At 51.1% G+C, this 24,778-nt stretch overlaps 1 protein-coding gene across 1 annotated transcript; it reads left to right on the forward strand.

Moving 5' to 3' along the window:
• The first annotated feature begins 1,112 nt into the window (after window positions 1–1,112).
• LOC131268999 (uncharacterized) lies at window positions 1,113–23,699 on the forward strand. The gene is made up of 28 exons (XM_058271308.1): window positions 1,113–1,869; window positions 2,181–2,823; window positions 2,891–2,958; window positions 3,030–3,819; window positions 3,865–4,179; window positions 4,481–4,581; window positions 4,650–4,871; window positions 4,961–5,162; window positions 5,249–5,718; window positions 7,654–7,807; window positions 7,882–8,005; window positions 8,085–9,300; window positions 9,379–9,581; window positions 9,659–10,183; window positions 10,241–10,590; window positions 10,649–10,653; window positions 11,066–11,293; window positions 12,915–13,030; window positions 13,245–13,478; window positions 14,410–15,207; window positions 16,549–16,913; window positions 17,094–17,437; window positions 17,526–17,985; window positions 18,204–18,616; window positions 18,773–18,849; window positions 20,200–20,300; window positions 20,382–20,616; window positions 21,624–23,699. Exons 1-28 carry the CDS (start codon window positions 1,113–1,115, stop codon window positions 21,813–21,815), a joined length of 9,708 nt encoding a protein of 3,235 aa, XP_058127291.1. The 3' UTR covers window positions 21,816–23,699.
• The last annotated feature ends 1,079 nt before the right edge of the window (window positions 23,700–24,778 follow it).

Consider the following 24,778-nt stretch of genomic DNA (forward strand, 5'->3'; position numbering starts at 1 on the left):
GTTTCGGTGTTTATAGTCGTGTTGTTACGTACCCGAAAGGCGAATGGATCATCGACCATTCCGTTCCGTTTTTCCAACTCCATGCAACCATCCCCCTTCACCCCCATCGTCTGCTCCCAAGCGTGGCAGTACCTCTGCCTATGATATAATGCAGCAACACTCAGCTATTCGACAAAAACTGTAACAGTAGCACTCATTACAATATGAGCCCTTGGTGCTGGTTCCGTGTGTGATAAAATCGATAGAGTGCAAACGTGCGCCCTGAAGCAGAATGTGCGGGAAGAACCGGGCTTCCTGGTGGCTAGTAAAAGACCGACGACATAAAACCTCTAAGTAGACTGTAAACCACCCCCCCTTCAGCCCCATCCCTCATCCTCGCCGTGATGTACTTTAAAGGACATGCCAAAGGGGCAAACAGTGCTTGGGTCTTGGAACCTTCGCTGCCTTTGTTGCCTATAGCTGTGTTTATTTTCCCGGGCTACCTTCAAGCAAAACCCTTTAATGGCCGAACGGCAGCCCGCGTTTACACTTGGGTGGCGGGTTGGGCTGTGTAAAGTTTTTGCAGATGCAGCCAAAAACGAGAAACACACACATGAAGTGCTCTATGTTCCTTCTTGCAGAGCCCGGCACTGAAGTGCACCCGACGTCCTGCCAGCAGTGAAATATAGAGCACGAGTGATAGAAAGAGAGAGAGAGAGAGAGAAAGCGAAAGAGAGAAAGAGAGATAAGAGAGAGGGAGAAACAGAAACAGTGTGTTTAACTAGCCATCAAGTCTAGCAGCGACCTGCATGTGACCCGCCAGGCGAGATCAAGCTGTAGTGTGTTCTTTTCCGTTCCTTAGTTCGCTCAACATCATCACAGTCATCATCATCATCAACATCGTCGTTGTCAACACCATCTCCATCGGTTCCTTGCGGCGCGTATCGTAGAGCTTTTTCTCGGTTTCGGTTTATCCGTGTTCCATTCCCAACTCCACCCTCCATCCCGAACCGCCCCCTCGCATATACGTGTCCGTGTCGCTACCCGGAGTCGTGTAGCAGAGAGCGGGAAGTATGTGCAACGGTGGTGTAACTGGTAGTGCCAATAGAGTGATAGAGTAGTTCGCGGGCAACATGAAGAGTGTGGGCCTATTGGTGGTGGCCGCCGCCGTCGTGCTGGTGACCGTGCGCGACTGCACGCTGGCCGGTGCGGCCATGCTGTCGGAAATGTCCAGCCCGGGCGGTACCGGGCTCGGCACACCACTGCTCGCCGACTCGGTCCACGAGGACGGACCGGCTGAGGAGAGGCTCCGACCGCTGCTGGTCTTGCCGAAGGATAGTACGGAGCCAGCTGAGTCGAAGCCGAACCCGCTGAGCCTGGGGAGCCTGCTGATGCCGAGAGGGCAGCTTGGGGGGTACGCGCATCAGCGCACCACCGACACCGAGGAAGAGGACGAGGTGGACAACGTAGAAGAGATCGAGCGAGCTAGTCGAGGCGTGGAGGAGGTGGAAGAGGTGGAAGAAGAGGAGGTGGAAGAGGAAGATGACCTTGGCCGGGATCGAGAAGGAGAGGAAGAAGAAGAAGAAGAGGATGAAGCAGATGGCGAGCCGGCCGGATCGCGGGACAAGACACTGGTAGACAGTGACGAGAGCCGCTTCTCGTTCTACTCGCACCCGGCAGCGCAAGGCCATGGAATCGGTTCGAAGATGGCAGCGGAGCTGCAGCAACGCAATCCGTGCGATTCCGCCATTCTCGAGTACCTGAAATCGTCCGAGCACGTGGTCCCGGTGAGGCGCAGCCCTGAGGAGGAGGACTCCAACTTCTACATCGACGTGAGCCACGATGCGCTTGAAACTTACACCGGGATTGTACCAGGAATTGACTACAAAGGTAGGTTTACTAGATGAAGAATTAAGATAGAGCGTGGGTCTAGGCTAGCGAGCTAGTGTATATGAGGACCTTTAGAGACCTGCTTTATCCATTACATTCTCAGATCTCATAACCTCACACAATAATGCAAGCTAGTATCGCGCTCGTGGATCTCTTACGCAAGACTTCATGACCGCTTGGCAGCACCGATAGAGCTCTGTGAGATCCTGTCGGAACTAGCTAAGATTCTATGTCGCTTCGATACTCCTATGTTCCGCAATCGATATACTCACAGCTACTCTTCTTTGTTCTTGCTCTCTCCCTCTTCGCAGTGGAAGTAAGACGATCGCCGAGTACAGAAATTCGTGACTTCTACATCGAGTCACTGATCGGGGAGTTCCCGCAGCACGGTTCTACACCTCCGGACGCACTACCGTTCGGAAAGTTTGCGACGGACTACAGCGAGTTCGCTAGCCGACAAATAAACACCGGCGGCTACCAGCAGCCACCGACCGACACAGGCAGCATACCGCGCAACACCTGGATCGACGATATGGAGAAGGACTGGTTGCATCATACGTTCGCCACGCGGCAGCAACAGCGACACCAACAGCAACCGGTACCGGAGGCGGTGGGTCAGCGGGTTGTGTTCGGTGAGCCCTTTCCGGCCTACTACGAACCGTCGCTCCGCAGCAACCGAGAGCGCGACACCGAGGAGGACGAGGAGGAGCAAAACTCGATCGAGTTCGACGAGGTAGACGACTCCCGGCGGCGAACTTCGGCCGCTAGGGCACGCGCATGCCCCGGGAATGTGTGGCAGGAGGAGTTTATGTTCGATGAGCGCTCGACTATCAGGTGGTCCGTGCCGCCGAAGACAAGCGCTTACCAGAGCACGGTCGGCTTTGGTGACACGTTTAACAGAAGTAGTTCCAACGAGGAGGTTCAGCAGCGGCAGAGCAGAACCCTTTATTTTAGGTAAGCTCGACAGCTGCGTGGAAAGTTCTGGTTTCCCAATGGTTTGTTTTTGTCTTCCCATCTGCAGAATACTATATCGTACAATGACTAGCTATGTGGTTTACGAATTGATCTACACAATGGTGCTTTTAGAAGGTTGGTGGATGAGGGTAACGGAGGCGTTACAGGTTGAAGTACTAACAGCTTGTCTTTCTCCCTTTCGATAGAATGTAGTTTATTTCTGAAGCATGGCCAAGGTACGATCGCATCGCACCAGCTACCGAGCGGCTTCCAGGACTGCAGCGTCACGTTCCCGTCCCAGCGGGCGGACCAGCCGGAAGAGCTGCCCGGTCTGCTGGTGCAATTGACGCGGCTGAACACCCCATGCCGTGCCGGGGGCTTCCTTCGGTTCGTACCGGACCCGAGTCAGCGCGGCGTCGACGAGCGAACAACGTCAAGCAACAACGCCCATCAAATCATATCACTGTGCGGCAAGCTGGAGGAGCTACCGGCCAGCGAGCGCGCATTTCACTTTCAACCACACCGCAATACAACACTGCACCTGCACAACCAGCCACTGTTCAGCCTTCAGTATAGACTCGTAGACTTTTGCTACAACATGACGCTCCAGGATCAGAACGGCACGGTGCGGCTGGGGCCGAGCCGGTCGTCGCTAGATTGCTACTTCAAGATACACGTACCGTACGGCTACCGGATCGCCCTGCAGCTGTGGACGAACGACTGGCAGCTGGAGGCAGCACACAACGGTTCGGGCTCCGGTGCCCGGTACGAACCCATCGAGCTTATCGCACTCGAGACCGTGCTCGCGGGACAGCAGCTGGCAGAACCGGTACGCTGCTCCTCCACCGGTGGCATGCTGATCGAGCTGTACGAGGACAGTCTCCGACGCTGGACGTCCTGCATCAACGGCAGCACAAAACCCGCCCGCTACTCGCTTCTGTCGAGTAGCAACAATCTAGTCATTAAAGTGACCAAATTGCCCCTGCTTGGGACGACGCCATGGGACACCCCTGCCGACATTAACCGTGGTGGCAGTTGGAGAGCGGACTCAGCTTCATCGTCATCGTCATCGTCATCCTCATCTTCGCCCACATCTACAGCTCCTTCAGTCGAACAGCTTGGCAGCGGGCCGTCGTCTCCATCTCTTCTGTTCGAGTACAGGGCGCACCCGATCGAACCCATTACTTCACGTTGTGCCTTTGGTTGGATAGCAACCGCACAGTTCTGTATCTCTTCCATCGAGCGGCGACTTCCGTGGCAAGAGGCGGAGCTGGAATGCAACCAACTCGGTGGTCACCTTGTATCCATACGGTCCAGCGAAGACCAGCAGCTCATCGATCAGCTGCTGTTCAATAGGTGCGTGAACTCCTTAGACATAGGCAGATTGATAAAGTTGAGATTTACGGTGATTGTCTCCGTCGTGATTCTTTTGAGGGGAACTGCTCAAAATTGCATGAATCCCAGACTGTGCAAGACTGTTGCGAATGTCCACAGCTTCGTTGATGTCAAGAATTACAACCCACCACCATTGAAGACTGCTACGATGGCATCTTATCAGAAGATTATGCATGATTCCTAAGTTATCCCTGAGTTATCCCTGAGTACTAGTTTCTCGATATAACAAACTCAATCCCGCTCTTTTCACCCATGTCTCCAGCCCGGGCTACAAGGATGACAATGCCTACTGGATCGGAGCGTCCGATTTGGTAGTGGAGGGCGACTTTAGGTGGAACGACAAGTTTTCATTTTCCTACACAAGTGAGTACTCTGTAAGAGCTGCGTGGGGTTTATTCCTCGGTTAATGGGCCCTTCCGTCCCGTTGTCAGATTGGTTTCAAGGATGGGTACACCAGGAGCATTACAACCGCCAGCCAAACGATGATGGGCTGAGCGGGCAGGATTGCGTCGAGATTCGTCGCCACTTTCAGATCGCGTCCAGCAGCGGACAAACCACTCCCACCATGAGCCCGCTGACGATGTCCTACATGTGGAACGACCGCAACTGTGACGCACGGAACTATTTCATCTGCGAGCGAATGATGGATGAAGGTAAGCTCGTGCGTTGTTGGTGACGTTGGCTAAACTTGGGCGAAACTTTCGATGTTCTGAACTTTGGTTCCTAAATTGGTAACTCACAGAGCTACCGGAACGCCTGTGGAACGAGGCGGAATGCAACGTGACGGTATCGCTGAGCTCCGAACGGTCGAAGACCACCATCTGGAGCCCTGGATTCCCTCAGATGTACCCGGACAGTGTCGACTGTTACACCCTCATTCTGGCCCCGCCCGGCTACAGGGTAGTGCTGGACTTCGAGGAGATGGTGCTGGAGAATGAACCTCTGTACGTACCTGAAACTGCTAGACTCGCAGCACACCGAAACCCCTATTGCATGGTCCAGCTTACCGTAACGCTTTTCATGATTGCAGATGCTATTATGACTACTTGCAACTGGTAGAGCCCGACGGTGACGGCCCGTACGTGTCGCCAAAGGTGTCCAGCTCCAACACGGTGCAGTTTCGGTTTCGCAACTCACGCCACAGCGGCCGAAACAGCGTGCAGCATCGGCGGAAAAACTCCAAGCAAGGTGGAACCACGGCCCTCCCTACCGCCGGAAGTGGCAGCAATGGTGATGCTGCGAGCCACCCGGACCGTCGCAGCGACATCAACTTCAACGTACCGAGCATCGTGCTGCAGCCGAACGATTCGCGCTACACCAGCAGCCTACCGCTACCCGAGCTGAGCCTGGGCAGTGTTCCGCGGAAAATCTGCGGCGACTGGAGCACCAAGCTGAAGCTGCTCCGCTATGTGACCAGCGGTCCAACGCTCGGGCTCCGCTTCGTGTCCGACTACTCCAACAGCTACGGTGGCTATAAGGCCAAAATCTCGATGGAAAACGGTAAGTTTACGAATCCGGAACGACCAGGGCTAGGGACCACTGTTACATTTCTCGGAAGATGTTTATGCCCGCTCCGAAATCCTACCAACCTTCTGTTCTCTTCATGCGATAGTAAATACTCTACGTTACTTCTCGACAGTCCACCTCCAACCGCTGCATCCTACGTTACTGTATGATTTGTACGAAGCAAAGCAAAAACTCGTTCTCTCTACTCAACCACTAATGCGTACTGTACTATGTAGGTCAACTTAGTTCCATTTTGATTGAATTTAGCGGCAAAGGCACCTAGCAGAAGAATGTTATCCTTTCTCCACTTAACTATCTCTCTGTCTATATCTCTATCTCCCTCGCTCTCTCTGTGTTTCTCTCTCTCTCTCTCTGTCTGCCTAACCCTCCACACACACACTGTCGCTTTTGCGAATAGCGGGACCATATATTAGGGCCATCTACTGGACAGTATAGGGCCGAAGAAGAAAGCGCGTTTCAGTTAGTCTAGCTAGGGATAAGGCATTATATGTTTCTGAGAACCTCCCCCCAACTTTCTACCATGAAGTAAGCGCTGCAAAAGCGTATACAATATACAAAAGTATAGTACGATACATACATATAAATACCTATATTCAAATGCATAGGAAGGCCGTGGGCACATGGTAAGTGCAATCTGTTCAACCAAACAAACCAAAAACCAAAACAAACAATCAAAGTTCTCTGCCTGAAAACTACCTCAGCTCTCTAGTTACCTGAATTAAATTGATATCAGTTCATTACATCAGCCAATATATATATATATATACCTTATATCTCTTACGATTGCTTGCCTTATTTTCATTAGTTTGCGCAACTTTGCTCTGTGATTCCCGATTAAGCCGACAACCAAACGCGTCTCGCAAGCATAACCATCCGCGGCGACCGAACCTCGCTTAAGATGCAACAAAGGAAGACGACACACAGTAGGGGATTGCGGAACGCGTCAATGCAGTTCCGTCGTAACACATTTTCCGATAATACGAACAAGCAAACATACGAACGAACGAACAAACAAACAAACAAACAAACAAACAAGCAACAACAAAACAAATGAGATTTCCATCTGAAGGACACCACCAAAAAGCTGAAACTCTTGTGGACCCCCTTCCCCGTTTTGTTTTTCTTTTTCTTAGTTTATGGGTTGCGCATGCGAACGAAGACGAGTTTCATTTCGTTGTGCTAGTGCTGTTAGCGGTTCCTTCCTGAAGCAGGTTTTACATTGTTTCCTTCACACCTTACTTTAGCAGCGATTTGTAAAAGATTATCTGTCTGTTCGTGTATGATGTAGGATGCTGTAGGATGCGTCTGATCAGCGGGAGTTAAGTTCTCGATAAGATGCAGAGGTGATCTTAAACAAATACTTTTTTGTGTATAAACATGCTGCTAATGTGTATTGCTCCCGTTGTTACCCTTTCAAACCGATGTACTACCTATAATCTACTGCTCTTGATTTGTCTCGTTTATTTCGTGTTCACTGCTGAAGCGCACAAGGAATGGCTACTAAGAGCGATAATTACTGCATGTCGACTAAGCGTACCGAATTTAATGCATTGCAAAAACAAAACCAACACAAAATCAAACAAATACCTTTGCTGTTGCCATAACTCAGCGCCATTTTCTTCTGTTTGCGACCTTGCCTTACACGTTCCGTTTCCTGTAGTAGTGTTTGGAAATGCTTCGAGTTACTTCATTTACTATGTCAACACACACATACACACACAGCCATTCGATCATTGTTCCATCCCATCGATTACAAGATCATAACACTAAAAAGAAAACTACAAACTGCTTCCGTAACAGACCATTGTTGACCGTGCGCCAAATTGCGTTCGCTACGATGCCGATGATAGTGTGTGTGTGTTTTTTGTCGAATTTACTTGCCTGCCACAATGCCGACCCTCCTACCAGTCACGTCGGAGTGTCACGATGAGCGCTTCAAGGCGTACAACAACTCCTGCTACCTGATCATCTCGTACCCGGACGTGGACTGGACCACCGCCCAGCAGATTTGTCGCGGCATCGGTGCCCAGCTGGCTTCCATATCGACAACCGACGAGCAGCGGTGAGTGGGCAACCTACCCCAACTCCAATACACAACTCATTGAGGTGGTACCTCACTTTTCTCGCGTTCTCTAGGTTCATCACCTCGAACATTCGCAACAGCATCGACTACACGCCCCGGTCACTGTATTGGGTTGGAGGAGAAATCACCACCAACGGGAACCTGGAGTGGGTAGATGGTGTGAAGCTGTTATTTGAGGTAAGTCGCCGATGGCGCTTTCGGAGGAGGATCGGTCCCTTAAAACGAACTGTGTTATGGTTATTTCGCGCACTGATAGGGCTGGCTTCCCGGGCAACGGCCAGAGCCGTCCGACACGCTCAAGCTGTCGTCCTGCCTGGGTCTCCAGTGGAAGGTCTCACCGACGCCGATGATCTCCTCCGGGTTGCACTGGACGGCCCAGAAGTGCTCGATGATTGGCGGCTACGTTTGCAAGAAGCCGCGTCCCAAGCTGGACGAAACGATGGTGAAGAACCAAACGCTTACCGGCACCGAAGGCCACATCCTCTCTCCCGGCTATCCGAACCCCTACCCAGCGCAGACGGACTTCTGGATACGGATCGTCGCCCCGGAGCACAACCGCATCATCATTCAGTTTCAGAATCTTGACCTCGAGCACCAGGATGAGTGTCTGTACGACTATATCAGCATTCAGAACTACCCGATTGTACCCAGCTCACCGGCGGCGTTCTTTGGGGGGAACGAAGCGAGCGGCGTGGCGCCGGTGGCGGAGGTGTACCACGGAGCTGCGAATGGTAGCAGTGGCGCGACGCCAGTGAACAAGAAGCAGACCAACTTCGAGACGTTTCCTTCGACGAGCAACGCACGGCCAACGGAGACGCCCATCTCGACCGGGCGTCAGATCCGTGGACCCCGACGGAGGATCCGGTACGTCAGCAGCTCCGGAGCGGAGTACGGTATCAGCGATCCGGACGGTGCGACGCGGGAGAAGGCGAACGGTATGGCACCGACGCTGCTGGCAAGCTCGAACGTGAACCACAACGAGCTGCACCCGTCGTTTCTGCCGTATGTTCGCTGGTGCGGTTCGCACGACGTCAACATGGCACGGTTCAACTTCATCTCGACGGGCAACGAGGCGATCGTGCGCTTCCACTCGGACTTTTCCATCAGCGGAGCGGGCTTTTCGGCCACCTGGAGCACGGTCGACATTTCCGGCTGCCCGCTGCAGACGATCACCTCCAAGGAGGGTTCGATACGCAGCCCGAACTATCCGTACTTTCTGCTGAACAACCTCGACTGCACCTACGTCATACAGGCTCCGTACGGGCGCCGCGTCTGGCTGGAGTTTTTGGTCACCGATCTGGCGCACGAAGCGACCCTGCAGGTCGACATCGCCGACGGTCCGTTCGAGCCGTTCGCGGACGAGTCGCATGTCAACGACGGTGTGTTCGTGAGCAACGGCGAGCGGCTGGTGGTACGGTTGAAAACGGGCGCAATGCCACGGGGCAAAGGATTTCAAGCGGTCTTCAAGACACGTAAGTTATTGTAGTCGCAAATAGAGGTTTCAGCTCGGAGCTATTTCATCGTCGATTTGTTGTTCATTCCACACCTAGTGGCCCATGTAAACGAGCAGCGGTATTTAATGCTGTCGAACAAGACGACCGGCATGCTGTACTCGCTCAACTATCCGCAAACAATGCCGTACGGGATCGACTACACGCAGCATCTGATCGCGCCTCTTGGTGAGGTAATCCTGTTGGAGTTGTACGGAGTCGGCTTCAGCCAGCATGGTTGCCATCAGACCGGATTCATTGAGGTGAGAATAACTGAAGCCTGCGGTGAGGTGGTCAAGACCGTACGGACTAACATGGGGCTCTGGTTTCGCCGCCGTAGATCTATGACAACTATACCGACAGCAATGGTACGCTGTGGCACTTGTGTGAGCATCACGCAGCGGGAAAGGCCGGAAGCTCTCCGGACGACCTGGAAGATGGTGGACGGGCGGAGAACGCGGACGGACACTACCATCCGTTGGGTCACGGTGCGGCAGCGTTGCGCGAAGCGGGCGGCAGCAGCCACCCGGCTCTGACGAAACCGGCCCCGATCTACATCACCTCCTACCTGAACACCATCCACATCCGGCAGCGCAACGTCAACGGCACCGGCATCCGGCTGAACGCCACCGTGCGCCTGCAGGAGGACGCCGGCTACAAGATGAAGCTGATCTCGAACGCCGACGAGTGGGTCGAGAGCTGCAAGCCCAACCCGTGCCAGTACGGCGGCAAGTGCATCACCAGCCACAAGCGGGGCCTCTGCCAGTGCTACGGCCACTTCACCGGGCGCTTCTGTGGCCTGAACATCTGCGAGCTGGAGCCCTGCTTTTTCGGCAAGTGCGAGCTCACGCCCAACAGCTTCAAGGTAGGTAGAGCAGGCTAGCCGGGGGGCGTCGCTCTAACGTAAATCTTCACTTGACAGTGCAACTGCCAGCCGGGCTTCGTCGGGCAGCGGTGCGACCAGCGGCAGAAGCCGTGCGCCGACAATCCTTGCGAGAGCCGGGGCGAGTGCTTCGAGAAGAACGGTGGCTTCTTCTGCCGCTGCCACGCCTGGTGGGAAGGGCCGCGCTGCGAAAAGCGCATGATGCACATCCCGTACAAGCCACTGTCGGAGCGGATGCTGCAGGAACCGTTCTGGCTCGGACTGATCACGGTGTTCGTCGTGCTCGCCGTCATCGGGCTGGTCTGGTGTGCCAAGCGCCACTTCCCGGAGAAGATCGAGAAGCTGCTCGCCGACGAGACACAGATCAACCGAAGTACTACCTCTAAGTAGCTCTAACTCTTTCTCGCGCTCTTTCACTCGTTCTCTCTCTCTCTCTCTCTCACTCAGCAAGCGTTTCAAAACGTTTGCACGTCCAAACAAATGACATTGTTTGACAAATCCAACATCCTAGTTCGGCTTCGTCCTAACGAGTTCTCAAAGGAATTAGTAGGAACGCTTGTTCGAGCGAACCTACACTGTAATCTCTTTGTTTGTGCTCTATCAGTACATTCGACCATCGACCTCAGGGGTCATCGATCGTGCAATCCCGGCGATCAACCAGCTGATCTAAAGCTGACAACTGGCGTTAGGGATTTAAAGCGTTGCTAACACCACGAAAATTGCGTATCTCGTTAGCGACAGAGAGAGAGAGAGAGAGAGGAAGGTCACCAAAGGATCGTTGCTTACGGTCGTTGATTTGCCTATACTCAAGCGTCGTTGACACCAACACCCGGGATAACCTCGATACCCTTATTCTCCCCACAGGCACGTTCCCACCGCACCATCTAAACACGGCCTTGCGGGAGCAGTTGCAAGCTTCCGCCGGAACCGTGCCCTCGTCGAATGCCACCACGCCCGCCTCGCACCGGACGATCTTTGGACGATTGGGTATAAGAAAACCATCCATATTGAGTCTCAGCAGCCCACAGCAAGTTGGAGGGGCTACCGCTAGAACATTTTCTTTAGATGATCTCTTACGGCCCCCTCCTCGACGTAAGACAGACAAACATATGATAAATTACTAAATCGAAACATAGCACCAAACAAAAAAAACCAAACTACCTACCCTTGTGATAAACTACTACCAAAAACAGCTAAACTATATCTCTAACCTTTCGAGCTGTGTCTGTTAGTGCCTTGCTCACAGTTTTGAATCTTGCTCATTTCGTTCCGCTTTACGCTCTGTTTCACTGTATCACTTTTCACCTATCTCGCCATCCCTTTATATACATATAAATATACATATGAATATATATATTTATCTCTCTTTCTCTATCTGTCTGTCTGTCTGTCTTTCATCTCTAACGCTGTACAGTTTTTCTTTGATTTCGGTGGAATCGTTTTACAAAATTTTCTTCACCAACACGCAACGTAATTCTGAAACAGTGATAGACCGATGTCACCAGTATTTGCTACACAGTATTCCCCTTGCTCCCTTTTCAGCAAAACCAAGTAATTCCTTCCTCTACCGTGTATGCCTTGGGGACCCTTAACAAGGAATACCAATATGCGATAGACTGGATATAGCGGAAAGTGTTCCAATGTGTACCCCTTGCTCAAAATGCCTAAAGCCTAAACACCAGAATACGATCCTATCAGACAGCTGTTGCAGAACGTCCGATTGGTAGTACTTGTTTAAGGTCTTCCGCTTCCAAGTGCAGAGACAAAATGGCACACGTACACTCTGTGGCCAAACTGTTCAACAGTCAACAGATGCTGGCTGAGTACTATTATCCTTTTCTAATTGGAACGGTTTCCCCTATATGTTCGCCCCTTGCACTGCTGTATTGTTCTGTACCATAGAGAAGTGCGCTTGCCAAACAAAGCCCAGTTTAAAATGGGTGCCACGTAACGCATTTCGCACCGTAGTGCCTTTTACTGTACCTGTAGGCCCTTCTATCTGCTCAGTTATTGAATTGGTCAACTTCCTCCGACCGCAAAAGCGATCCAATTGAACCTTATCGAGAGCTTGCGTTGTAGAGATTGATGTGATAGCGGCAAGCACTGTGTTGGCGCACCTGCTCCACGTTAGACATAAAACGGGACCCGGTTGTATCTTCGCTTGTACACGAATGAATGTTTCAGCAGTAGATGTCGGTAGGCGTACACGCAAGCCATCACGCAAGCGCTCGACACTGTTGTTGTCCAATCGGCTGAATCCAAATTTCATACAAAATGTTACCTTTCCAATGGGGCCGCAATGGTGACCAGGCCGGTCCTTGCCGAAATGGCGCGCTGAACCTTCGCGTAAGAGCTTGCTAGAAGGCCGTACCGCTTTTCCTCCTACATCAATTGGAACTGGTTCTAATAACGTAAAGTTTCACTGGTTTTGTTTTTCCTTCTCTAGTGATTGTATGAAACGGTCCTCTTCCATTGTTTCTTATTCTCAACCTCCGGTAGTTTTGCAACTTTAAGCTGTATCAACTACATACCACAAACGCATGAGTCGCCAGTAACCTCTCAGTAGTTTGTTCCGTTACTCCCTTCTTCACACAGTCGATACAAATTTGCAAAAAACTAAGCTACTAAGCTTCCTTGGACCCTGATGCACTGACCGTTTCTTTTATTTTCTCCGCCCTTTCCCCCCACTTCTCCCGTGCGTGCGCCATTGCAGGCACTCCGTCACCGCGGAAGAAGCGAAACAATTCCACGCCGACGAAGAAGAACGTCAACGAGAAGAAGCAGATCCTGCAGCAGCTGGTATCGCCCGCCCAGAACGCAGCCACCAAAGTCAGTTTCGGAATGCCAACGTTTTGGTTTTTCTCGCGAATGTCGAATGTCGCGCCGACTATCGAATGTCGACTTCGAGCCGCAATTTTTATCCACCGAGCGTTGCCCCGATTCGATTCATCACGTGTCTCTCTCTCTCTCTCTGTTTTGTTTTCTCGTCCCTTCCTTTCTCCCTTTGTCTTTCTCTTCTTCTTTTCTTTGGGCCGTACCGTAGCAAGTAAGCCTTGGCGAGCTGATACAGCTGTCCGAGACGCGGCTGAAGGCGCAGAGCTACGCCGATGCCGAGGCCGCCGGCCTCAAGGAGACGACGTTCTCGGAGAACTCGCTGTCGGTCACGTCGATGGTGCGGCAGATCTCCGATCCGAAGCTGGAGAAGAAGGTCACCTTCGCCCGGCTGCTAAGTAAGGTGTCCGCCGAGATGAGCTCCGGCTCGGAAGACCTGGCAAATGTGAGTAGCTGCACGCAACCAGCTCACCCCTCGAGCAGTACCGATAATACCACACCACTCTGTTCAATAGTCTACTGCGTGTATTACTGTTCCCATGTTTTGGTTGAAACGTTTTCATTTGGTTGCTTTCGAAGTTTGAACATTTGAACTATGTTTTGTACATCATCCGCTTCAAACGTCAAGCTGTTGAGCGTAAAAATTAGGCTTTATTCTGTAATCTACGTACGTACCTAACTACCTACCTACCTACCATAACTCTACACATCCTCTATTACGTCGACATCCATCTATTGGTTTCAATCGAGACGTTAACATGTACTACCAATTATTATTCAGCATATGGAAAATCTGCTCAAATGTGTGTGTGTGTGTGTGTGTGTGTATATACACGTCGGTGTATATATGTATGTCTATGCCGGCATAGAGATTTATACGTACCTATATTGATAGCTAATACAAAAAAAAAACAAGCATTGGTTATGTGTGCGTGTGTATGTGTGTATGTGTGCGCGCGTATGTGCGGGAATGTGGTGTGGTGAATCATTGTTGCACTTTCCTGTGTGTCTTGCCGTGCTCCTGATGTCGTGGTTGTTCCTATACCTGCCAACGATGATTAGAGCTCTAGAGCCGTTCGTGCCTATATTCCCCAAAATGCATTGGGTAGTGTTTCGTGGTGTGGTCCACGCGCCCCAGCTCGATCGTATGCGCTTGTGTGTGTGTGTGTGTGTGTGTGTGTGTGTGTGTGTGTGTGTGCGTGTATGTGTATGTGTGCATCCCCTAACTATAGCAAAGCAAATAGCCAAATCCTACAAAAAGAAAAAAAAAAAAAATGGCCGCCGCGGCACCTACACCAGCAAGGCGCGCAGCCATGCTATCCACTGAAAGCCTGTTTATTTCTCACGCCCACGCCCACGCCCGTCGCTGCCGGCAGGGAGCGAAGCATTCTAGTGCGCTAAGTCTTCCGAACGAGGTGCCGGCACGCGCCAACTCCGTGCCGCCGTCACCGTGCACAAACGAAATCCGGTCGCCGCACAGCACGTCGTCGAACCAGGGCAGCGACTCGCTGTCCAGCTCCGAGCTGGCCCTGCACGACTTCGGGCTGCGCAGCAGCGCGCGGCGGCAGCGCCCGAAGGTGTCCAGCGCCGACTCCATCCTGGCGATGTTCAAGAACTTCGCCGCTTCCAGCAGCGCGCTCAACACGCTGCCCTCGTCGATCGTCATCTCGCCGTCGTCCACGCCGACCGCCTCCAGCCCGCAGGACGACGTGCCGGGCGACGACGACTCGTCCACCTCTTCCAACCAAAACACGCCCGTCAGCTACTCGAGCGGCGGCGGTGCGTCCGACTCGCCCGTCTTCTACCGGCAGAGCACGATCGAGGTGCCGGTGCTGGATGCGCTCAGCGCCCACAAGTCTACCCCGACGGCCATGGCCGGCGGTGGGGGCGGCAGTGGTGGTGGTGGTGGTGGTGGCGGTGGCGGCGGCGGCGGCAGCAGCGGTAGCTCATCGGGCGGCTCCGGCCAGCTCCATCCGCCGACCATACTGCTCGAGATTCCGAGCAATGGCATCAACAACAAGTGTCTGTCGCCGATCCGCGAAATGCCGACGCCGATTCCGTCGCCGGCGCTGACCCCGATCATGCCGCGCCCGCAGCGGTCCATCCGCTCGCCGCAGGCCCTGCACGACGAGTCCATGTCCGTCACGTTCAACGCTAGCTTTGACGAGTACCACGTAAGTGTGCAACAGCCGCCCCAACACTGGTTTACTTCCGGCGAGTTCTGGCTTTTCCTTTTTTTTCTGTTTGCTCTTCTTTCTTTTTTATTTGCTTCTTCTTCTTTTATAGCTGTACCTTTAACCCCGCTCGCTCTTTCTACTCTATTTCTAATCACACTACTACTTCTTGTGCTACTACTTCTCTAGCACTTCTACTATATCTTACACCAGTACACTCCCCTCTTGGATTTAGTTCTTCCCGGTCTAACGCTACCGAACCTTACTAGTATCAGGTTTGCAAGCTATGTGCAAGTTTGATTTCATACTTTGTTTGTTTCCAACCTAGCGGTCCCTTGCCTAGTAGAAAGCGACCTGTTTTACGGCCGCTAGCCAGCATAGTGTGCACCGGTAGTGATGTGAGGGCGGAGCATGAGTTGCACTCGTTTCAAAGAGCTACCTACGTCCAACTCAGTAGTCCGTGCTAAGTGATATGCCACTTGTCCGTGGTGGATGAAGCGCAAACGTGAATTGCGCGACCAAATTTTGGACCAGACGCTGTAACCGTACGAAGTGAGTGTCGTTTAGAACGATCAAAAGAAGAAGAAGAGAAAGTCTAATAACGGTATAAGAATTTAACAACTCGTGAAATAGTTTCATCGTACCTTCTTCTAAAGATATATGTAATATCGCAAACAAATCTCAAAAGATTTGGCACACTCAGCATGACTCCCTGCGAGTGATTTAAATCATTCTGCATTCTGCCAACTCATTCTCACTGAATAGAATTATTCTCACTGCGTAAAATCATTCGGAGTTGGCAAAATTGTTCTTACTGAGTCAAGTGCCAGAATAAATCATCTTGGTGAGTGCCACTCAGTGCAATGAATTGACTTACTCACTCACTCTGACTCAGTTTGCACTTCATCTTCTACCACGCCCTTCAAATATACTCAGTGCGGTCTAGTGAGTTGGGTTGTGTTTGGGAGCCGATCGCATCATACTCCGAACGCATACTCTATACCGACTCTTCTGGACTGAGACGGAAATTGAGCCTTCCGTTGGTTGGCTACATCCGTGTCGAGTTCGGTGCACTGCCCCCCCCCTGCCCCTATGCTCTTTGATTCCCCAACCCCGAATAGGATGATTTTAAACTTGACTGCAATATCTGTTTATCTAACTGTCTAATCGTCTATCGAAATTCCTCTCAACACCTCCATACTTATCGAGATCCGACACTTCTTGCCCGGTCCGTTTGAGCTGTCCCCGCCCAACTCCTAACCGAATCACCTCGTACCACGCTCCCGTAAAGCAAACGTCAACACACTACTAGCATTGATCCTAACCCTCATTCTAACGCAGAAGCCCCACCAGCTGTCGATCGAAATAAGGCCACCGTCGCCGCCGGACGACGCCGGTCGGTGCGACTACTCGTCGTCGTCGCAGAGCGACACCACGGTCGACGGTGCGCCGACCGGTCCGACCGTCTCGATCGACATCCATCCGCCGACGCCGGAGCACCGCAGCCCGGAGCGGCCGCGCGATCTGATCATACCGGAGCTGATCATCCAGCAGCCGAGTCCGACTCGCGAGCGCACGATGGTGGTGATCTTTCCGCCCGGGTCGCCGCCGCCGCAGCGGGCGAACCAGCACCCGTTCGATACCGGCCTGCCGTCGCCGTACGGGACGGACGCCGGCAGCGGCAAGCAACAGTACCACCAGAAAAGGTGAGCCGGTTCTGTCGGAGGGCTATTCGCGCACGACGAGCGACCTCACGCAGCCATAGCGAGCTATCAAAATTCATCCAACCTCCCATGCACAGCGGTCGGTCAAAATGAATCTTCTTCTTCCGTTCACGACTTTTCCCTCTTGCCGCCCCCGGCGCCTGCTTACGCTTCGCGGGATAGATTCCTCAAGCAGTGGGAGAAGCCGACCTCGCTCGATCTGCCCTTCGATCCGCCGATGATAACGATCACCTCCAACAGCAACGAGGTGGTGTCGGACGCCGACATACCCTCGCCGGCCCATCCGATGGGCCACCCGAAGCAGGCGGGGCTCGGGCCACCGGGTAGCGGCGGGGCGGCCGGCATGTGCTACCTGAGCCCGTTCTCGATGTGCATCCGCGGCGATCGCGCTCCGTCCGAGAGCAACCTCAGCTCGTCCGGCTACTCCAGCATGGCGAGTCCCGGTCCGAGTCGGTGCGGCTCCAGTAACCCGCTCTTTCCGCACGAGTCCGACGAACCGGGGTCAGGTAAGCAGAGTCCCACCTCTCGGTCCACTAACATCGACGACATCGACGCCTGATCGGTTACCCATTCCCCATCCCCCCCCCCCCCAAGGTCCGGCTGGCGGCCCCGGCTACTCGGGCTTTCACTCGCTCATCAACAACCGACGACAATCATCCTCGAATGTGAGGAAAAAATCGGCCGACAGTGGCGCCACCGGTGGCGGGGGTGGCGGCGGTACCACCGCCGGGCCCGCGACCGGCTTCGGCCACCATCATCACTCCTTCCGGCTGCGCTCCGACTCGGAGACGCTGTCCGACGAGCCGCTGCTCGAGTCGAACGACGAGGGGATCGGCACCGACCATCTGGACGAGAAGATCGAGGAGGGCGAAATACGCAGCGCCAAGGAGCTCGAGCTCTACCTCGGCAAGGAGCTCATCCAGAGCGGGCAGGACATCCTCAGCCAGGAGAATCTCGCCATGTCCCAGCTGCAGCTACCCTCCATCGTCATCCAATCCGACGCAGGGTGCGACAAGCTGTCACCCGTTTCGTCACGCTCGGACAGTCCGCTGAGGTACGGCGACTAGAGTGGTGTGCGGCTCGAGCGAGCAGCTAGCACATGAGCTGGCTCTTAGAGAAGAGTCGCTCTCTCCTCTCTTCCGTTCGCTACTCGCTCTCTCTCTCACTCTCTGAGAGTGCTTTGCTGTGCTTCGCTCTTGGCACGCATCACCTCTGTGCAAAAGCGTAGAATTTCTAACAATCCACACGCCATCTTCTTTCTCCCTCATGCAGTGAGCGCAACGCCAGCCTGGAGCGCTTCTCGTCCATGTTCTATGGCAAAAAGGACCAGCACCTGCCGTTCACCGACTCCGACGGCCTGTACGACTTTCCCTCCTCGGACGGCAAGGGTGCTGGCGGTGGTGTCGGCACCAGCTCGCACCGCAAGAGCGCCGGACGCAGGAAGGAACGGCGTGTCGCCCGCTCGACCGTCTCGCTGCAATCGCCCTCCAAGGCAACGTCGCCGCTGCTGGAGCTGCCCGGGGCGGCCAAGTTCCCCAGCACCGCACCGACGGCGCGCAAAAGCCCCAAGCGTCGTGTCCACCGGCAACCGCTGGCCAGCAGCTCGTCCTCCACCGAGTCGTTGACGTCCATGCGCGAGAATGCAACGCGAGCGATCAAAGGTATCCACCACTATTCCGGCCGAGGTGAGCTGAGGCGACACCCCCCTCCCCCAACTCCCGTGCACAACCGTGTGCCTTCCCGCCCATTTGGCCATCCTGCGCTGACTGCACTTTATTCTCTCTCTCTCTCTGTCTCTCTCCCTCCCTCTCTCTTTCCCTTTTATCTCTTTCTCATTGCAGATCCGTGCGGAGTGGCACATCTGTCGACCTCGAAAGTATCAGCAGATGTGTGCGACTATGGTGACGATACAGGTGAGGTAGGTAGAGCGATGTCAAGCGCCAAATGTAGCAACCGGGGCAGAGAACCGTAATTTACCTCCAACTCCGTCAGCGTAAAGCACTCACATGCCAGCGTAGCACCGCGTGTGTGCGTGTGTGTGTGTGTGTGTGTATGTGTATGAGTGTGTCTGGCTAGTCTTCCAGCGAATCGGGTTATTCACAGTATTGCCCACCTCTAGGTCAAACAGCTCAGTCGCGCTTGCAGTACGAGCCAGAGTGCTAGTAGTTGGTGCTATTGCACGTATCCTCCAGAGGTCAACAACGTCGTCTGAAAAACGTTGACTACCATTTCAGAAAACGCTCGGCGGGACCACCCAAGGCTGCGACGTACCTCTTTTGTTCCCACTTTTTCCCGATGCATTAGAACGAGCCTAGCACAAGGGACAGACACGGACAGACCGAGGAGAATAGCATAGTTGAACGAAGCAAACAGAAGCAAACTAACAAACAAACAAACAAGAAACGATAATTGCGTAGTTAATGTTAACAGTCGCCCACGGCATCAAGCATCACACCTTTCATACCACCATTCATGCAGCTGCCATCTCTGTTCATCTAGAGTATACATTTGTTACCTGTACAAAATACCTTGTTCTTACGTGGATGTGTTGGTTGCGAGTTGCCACTCTTATTCGCTAGTGACATTTTGTTTCAACCTAGTTACATATGACAGCCTTCGTTTTCTCTGTATGGTTTATAACTCTAACGCTTTCGATTATACTTTCTTCGTGTATCGTACGATATCTTCCGTTTGCGTTAACCGAATCGCATTACTTTCGTGTATATAGAACATTTCCGTTTTACTACCGTAGTCTCTGGTATGGTTTCAATAGTCGAAAAGAAACAAAAAAAACTAATCTTTACAGTGCCTGCATCTTGTTGCGAACGGTTACTGGCAACGCTGGTCGCTTCAATATTGACTCGTTTGTTTCGTTGTCCTGTTTGGGTTTTCATTTGTTTCCGTTTTTTTTTTTTGTCTTCCTTCCCTTTTTTTCCCCGTTCGCACCCACTACGACGCAGTAGAGCAGCATAAATCCTTTTTTTTTGTGTGTGTGTTAATATGTCTGGCGTAATTTACCAATTTTGTATAGTTCATGCGGAGCTCCTGCCGTACGTGAGAGTAGCGTTCATTTTGCGCGTAATGGTAGTGCCTTCTAGTTACTACAGCATTTGTCCACTGTTTGCGAAACCTGTCTAAATCATACGTACATAGCATAAATTATCTAATGGCCACCCATTGCCAAACGTCGGTGGTTGTGTGCGTTCGCAGATCGAGATTTAACGGTACCTTTCCGTTCTTTTAATCTGCTCTCGTTGCACGCAAGCAGGAAATATCTAGCCAGATACTACCGAAGGCGCCCGTCCCGGAGGAGGTACGAAAGCCGTCGCACAAAATTCGACGGCTGAAGGCGATAGGCAATCAGATCAGGTAAGGGGTTGACGCCTGTTCACCGCCAACAGCGATCTCGAGCCGCCCTCTTACACCGGGCCCCGTCCGTTTCGCCATCAGGTTCTTGCGCCGGCTCGAACGATCCATCCACAAGAAGGAGCAACCATCGGCGCCGCAACCCGAGGAGGAATCGCAGGGTGTTAGCGGGAGTGCTGGTGGCGGCGTCAAGGAATCTCCGAAGATGTCCTCCTCGCCGCTGATCAAGTTCAAGCAGTCGCAGATCGACGAGGAAGACGAATCGGAGGAGGGCGATGAGGATAGCAAGAGCACGTACTTTGCCACCACACTCAGTAAGGTAAGAACAGTTGAAACGATCTAGTTCTGGCGCGGGTGGAAAGTTAGCTCACTTAAAGAGGTAGCTCAGCGAACTCACTCGCTCGAATAGCTCCGCTAGCTCACCTACCAAAACATTGCTGCGGTACGTGATTCTCTCTCACCTGACCTAACCTGAGTAAAGTAGCTCAACGTTTGAGCACTGAAAAGAGCACATCACCAGCTTTTCGAAGTGTTTAACTTCATAATTAAAAAGTGATCATTCCTTTATTGCAATTTATTATCGAGATACTTTAATTCGTTGGCAACAAAGTTCGTTCGGTTGAAAATGATTTTCGTGTTGAAAATTTGGTGTTCTTTATTCAGGAACCAATTTACACCTGATGGGAAAAGGCTTTAAGAGACTGTCTTGCTTTCTCTTACACTCTGATCTTCCCGTTTTCTTGTCATTGTCTTATCGACACTTGACAAAGAAATGAAGAAACATATTTTATGAATCAATCAATCAAATAAGCTTATCACACCGTGTTGGAATGATGAAAACTCTATAGACATTGTAAAAAAACACAGTCAACATGAAAAAACAGGCTACAGCACGTGAAGTGACAGAACAAAATGTGCGGCAGCAGAACGATGTCAACATTTCGAATCGCCCGGACGACAAGGTGTTAGGCAGTAGGTGATGGAGGCGCCTGGTGGCTATGGATGCTGAACAAGCACGGCTTGTCAAGTTTCAGTAACGATACGTAGTTTCCCACCACCGGATTGCATTTCGATGCTAATGTTGCGACCAATATGTTGTCAATCGCATAGTTTTCGTCCGTTTAGACGACACTCAAAGAAGACTCAAAAATAAGCGCACAATGGAGGCGCCTAGTACTTTGTAAAAGAGTGACCAAGAACTTGGAGGAAAGGGGACAAATTTATTTTATCGTACTTATCGAGTTGTTTGACCACCTGACTCTGGTCTTCATCACTAACCAGCTTGTGCTCTTCCTCCTCTCCTCTCCCCCATCTCGCTGTTTGCAGCAACAACAGCAGCAGCACCAGCGACTACTTCCGCCGTGCGATTCGAACACGGCCGCTTTGGGAGCCAACTCACGGCAGCACGGGAAAATCTCACGCCAGCGGCGCGTGCTCAGCCACGATTGCTACGGGACGAAGCCTTGGGCGGCCGAAGCGGAGTGCAAGCTGCTCGGCGGGGAGGTGAACAGCGACTGAAGCGGCAAACCCGACAAATCCGGTGCCTCCTCCGCTTCCCTCCAGATTGCGTCCATTTTCCGGCACCCACCCCCTTTCGACTCCGACGGTGGCAAAGCTCGGGACGTGTATTAATGTTGCTAACAAAAAGAACACACACACACACACACACACACACCCACACGGAATGGAGCATTCGCTAAGCTGCGAGTAAGATTGTTAGAACATTTAGATCATCAAATCCACAACGTGTCATTCCGAAGGAGCGACTTAGGTGCTCATTAACCGTAACGTATCCGGAGCGAAGCAGAAATACTCAAATAACCCCTCCACGCACAGTGCGTCCTGGTAGAACACCCGTACGGGACAACGCAATGGCAATACCCTTAGTACACTACACGCAAATATACAAGAGAACAGTGAAAGTGGAGGATTCGTGCCGGAGTAAAAAAAAAAACAACCATCAACGGCAACAAAATAAACATAAAAACAAAGCAAAACAAACCCCGAACCGAGTGCATTATAGCTCGGATTTTTTCCCCCAACCTTTTTAATCGGTACTATACTAGGATTGTACGGTCCCTCCCCCGTTTAAATAAACATCTATCGAATTGAAATGCGCGCTAACTAATGGCAAAAAAAAAAGTTTGCAAATGTTTATATGTGTTCAGTTGATCTAATCGTTTTTACCGAGTTGCATATTGCGTATGTTGTGAAGATGTAAAGTATTATTATTACAAGCAAAAACGATGATGAAAAGAAAAACAAACCAACAAACAAACAAACAAACAAACAAACAAACATATAAATAACGTTAGAATCGAAAAAGTAGCAATTTCACTCTCACGAGCACTCTACACTTTTTTAAACGGTCATCCTTACGATCAGCATAGATATAACCATACACACGCCCATCTACGTACCACTTGTACACCACGTACTCCCACACATACACACACACATACACAGATACATACGTATATAAAAAATATATATATAGTAAAGGATAACAATGTGGACAATTGATACATCACCCGAGCAGAGACTGATTTTCTAACATAAGTGAAACATAACCAAAAAAAAAATGTAAAAGAGCAAGATATGTAAAGAGAAATCCCTCGCGTAGAGTATGATTATTTTGTTGTGTGTGGGATAACGACGGTATCACGGCGTGTGCGACGGATCACGACGTGCGTTACGCAAAACAAAAAAAACCTAACCCTACATTGAACTACTTCCTCCTCCACACAAACACACACCCCCACACACACACACACCAATCGCTCGTCATTGTTCGCAGTTCGCGAGGTTAGCAACTAGGAAAATAAAAATGAAGAGGAGGAAGAAGGTGATGCAAGAAAAAAAAATTCAAAACGCAAAAACAAAAGATGCAACACTTTTCTCGACACTTATGTACAAGTACAAGATTTCATAAATAATCCATACACGCACATGCTCATTATGGTCAATGTTGCTTGATCACAGTAGTTAAATCGAAACAAAAGTTGGGGGAAAGAAATCAAAACCCCCCGAGAAGGGAAACATTCACACACAAACACACACGGACATACGCAAACACACCACGCAAGGATGCTATTTTAATGTACTTTAAGGTCTCAATCGTTCGTATAGCTCCCATTGTATCGTTACCACGTAGATATTGTATATTTCTTCGAATGCGTGTTGATTCTTTGCCATCATTTTGCGAACGAACTAAAAAAAAAGAAAAAAAAACGGGGCGGCATTACACACAGTCACGCAGGAATCGGCACACCGTTTGGGTTTGGAGTTACAAAATCAAGAACTGCAACCAAAAAAAAAAAAAAGGAATCATACACACAGATGTAGCTTTAAGCCTATTGGGAAACTGAAGGATACGGGTTCAGCGAGATCAACAAATCCCAATTCCATATTTGCCTTCCACACACACACACCCTCGTACACAAACATACTAGTGCACACGCCCATGCACACTAAACAAAGACACGCAGTCATGCATACACGCTTTCCTGCACACACTCGGAAATAAAACCTCGATACTCTTTTATTTCTTTGCACTTGTACGCCCCTAGGTTGTCGACACCGCTAGTATAGTAGCATAACTAATGATTCCGTTAGGTGGTATGTGGTTTGTTTGACGATTTTCAAGCCTACGATAAAGCGAGACTATACGATCTACTACTGCACCTACGTCTACAGAGATTTAACTAGGACCAAAACAAGGAGATGTATTAATCATAATAAAGCCCAAAAAAGTAGGAAAACAAAAACATGCCTTCTGTGATAAGAAATGTACCGCGGCGTAGGTAAACCAAAACAAAAAACGAAGGGTAGAACGTTATTGATTGTACCCGTGTATGTTTCAGATTTGTTTTTTTCTTCTGTTTCCGATCCCTCGTTTGACTCGTTTTGATGTGTTCTCACCCTTGTCAATCGTTGGTTTGAAATGTAACAACGCAATCCTACCGCATCGATCGATTTGAAAGTAACGTCGCGCATTTACCTCCTTCCGAGGGGACCGAGTTTAACCGATTCGCAATCCGTTTCTCCCTTTCCGGAATATTTATTTATTCCCTCTCCGTTTTTTTTTTTCATTTTCATTTTGTTTTGCTACTTAAAACTCTAAAATGGAAAAAAAGGAAAGTGAAATACTATTTTTATATAGCACTCTGCCATCTATAACTGTTCGTTTTCCAAACTAATAGCAATAAAGCAAAAGCAACTATGAACAACGGGAAACGGTGAAGACGCGTATCGGGGTTCACGATACTAAAGAGAAAATCATTTTACAAGCAATGTATTTCATAAAGCTGGTATAGATGTTTTAAAGGTTAAATATAAAAAAAAAGCAAATCATCATAGACTAAGTAAAACCAAAAAGCCGATATCATTCCCAGCATATTGGGGATGGTGTGGTAGCAACAAAATGGGACGCCGACGGCCCCCGTCCGCGAATGAAATACAATAAAACATTAACTGTTAAA

The sequence above is a fragment of the Anopheles coustani genome, chromosome X (assembly GCF_943734705.1).
Source record: "Anopheles coustani chromosome X, idAnoCousDA_361_x.2, whole genome shotgun sequence".
Classification (NCBI taxonomy): domain Eukaryota; kingdom Metazoa; phylum Arthropoda; class Insecta; order Diptera; family Culicidae; genus Anopheles; species Anopheles coustani.

Bases quoted from the DNA above. Each gene is read 5' to 3' on its own strand.
- LOC131268999 (XM_058271308.1), top strand. From the start codon at position 1,113: ATGAAGAGTGTGGGCCTATTGGTGGTGGCCGCCGCCGTCGTGCTGGTG. The intron at 11,294-12,914 runs GTAAGACAGACA...GCGCCATTGCAG, and splicing joins CTTACGGCCCCCTCCTCGAC to GCACTCCGTCACCGCGGAAG. The intron at 15,208-16,548 runs GTAAGTGTGCAA...ATTCTAACGCAG, and splicing joins CTAGCTTTGACGAGTACCAC to AAGCCCCACCAGCTGTCGAT.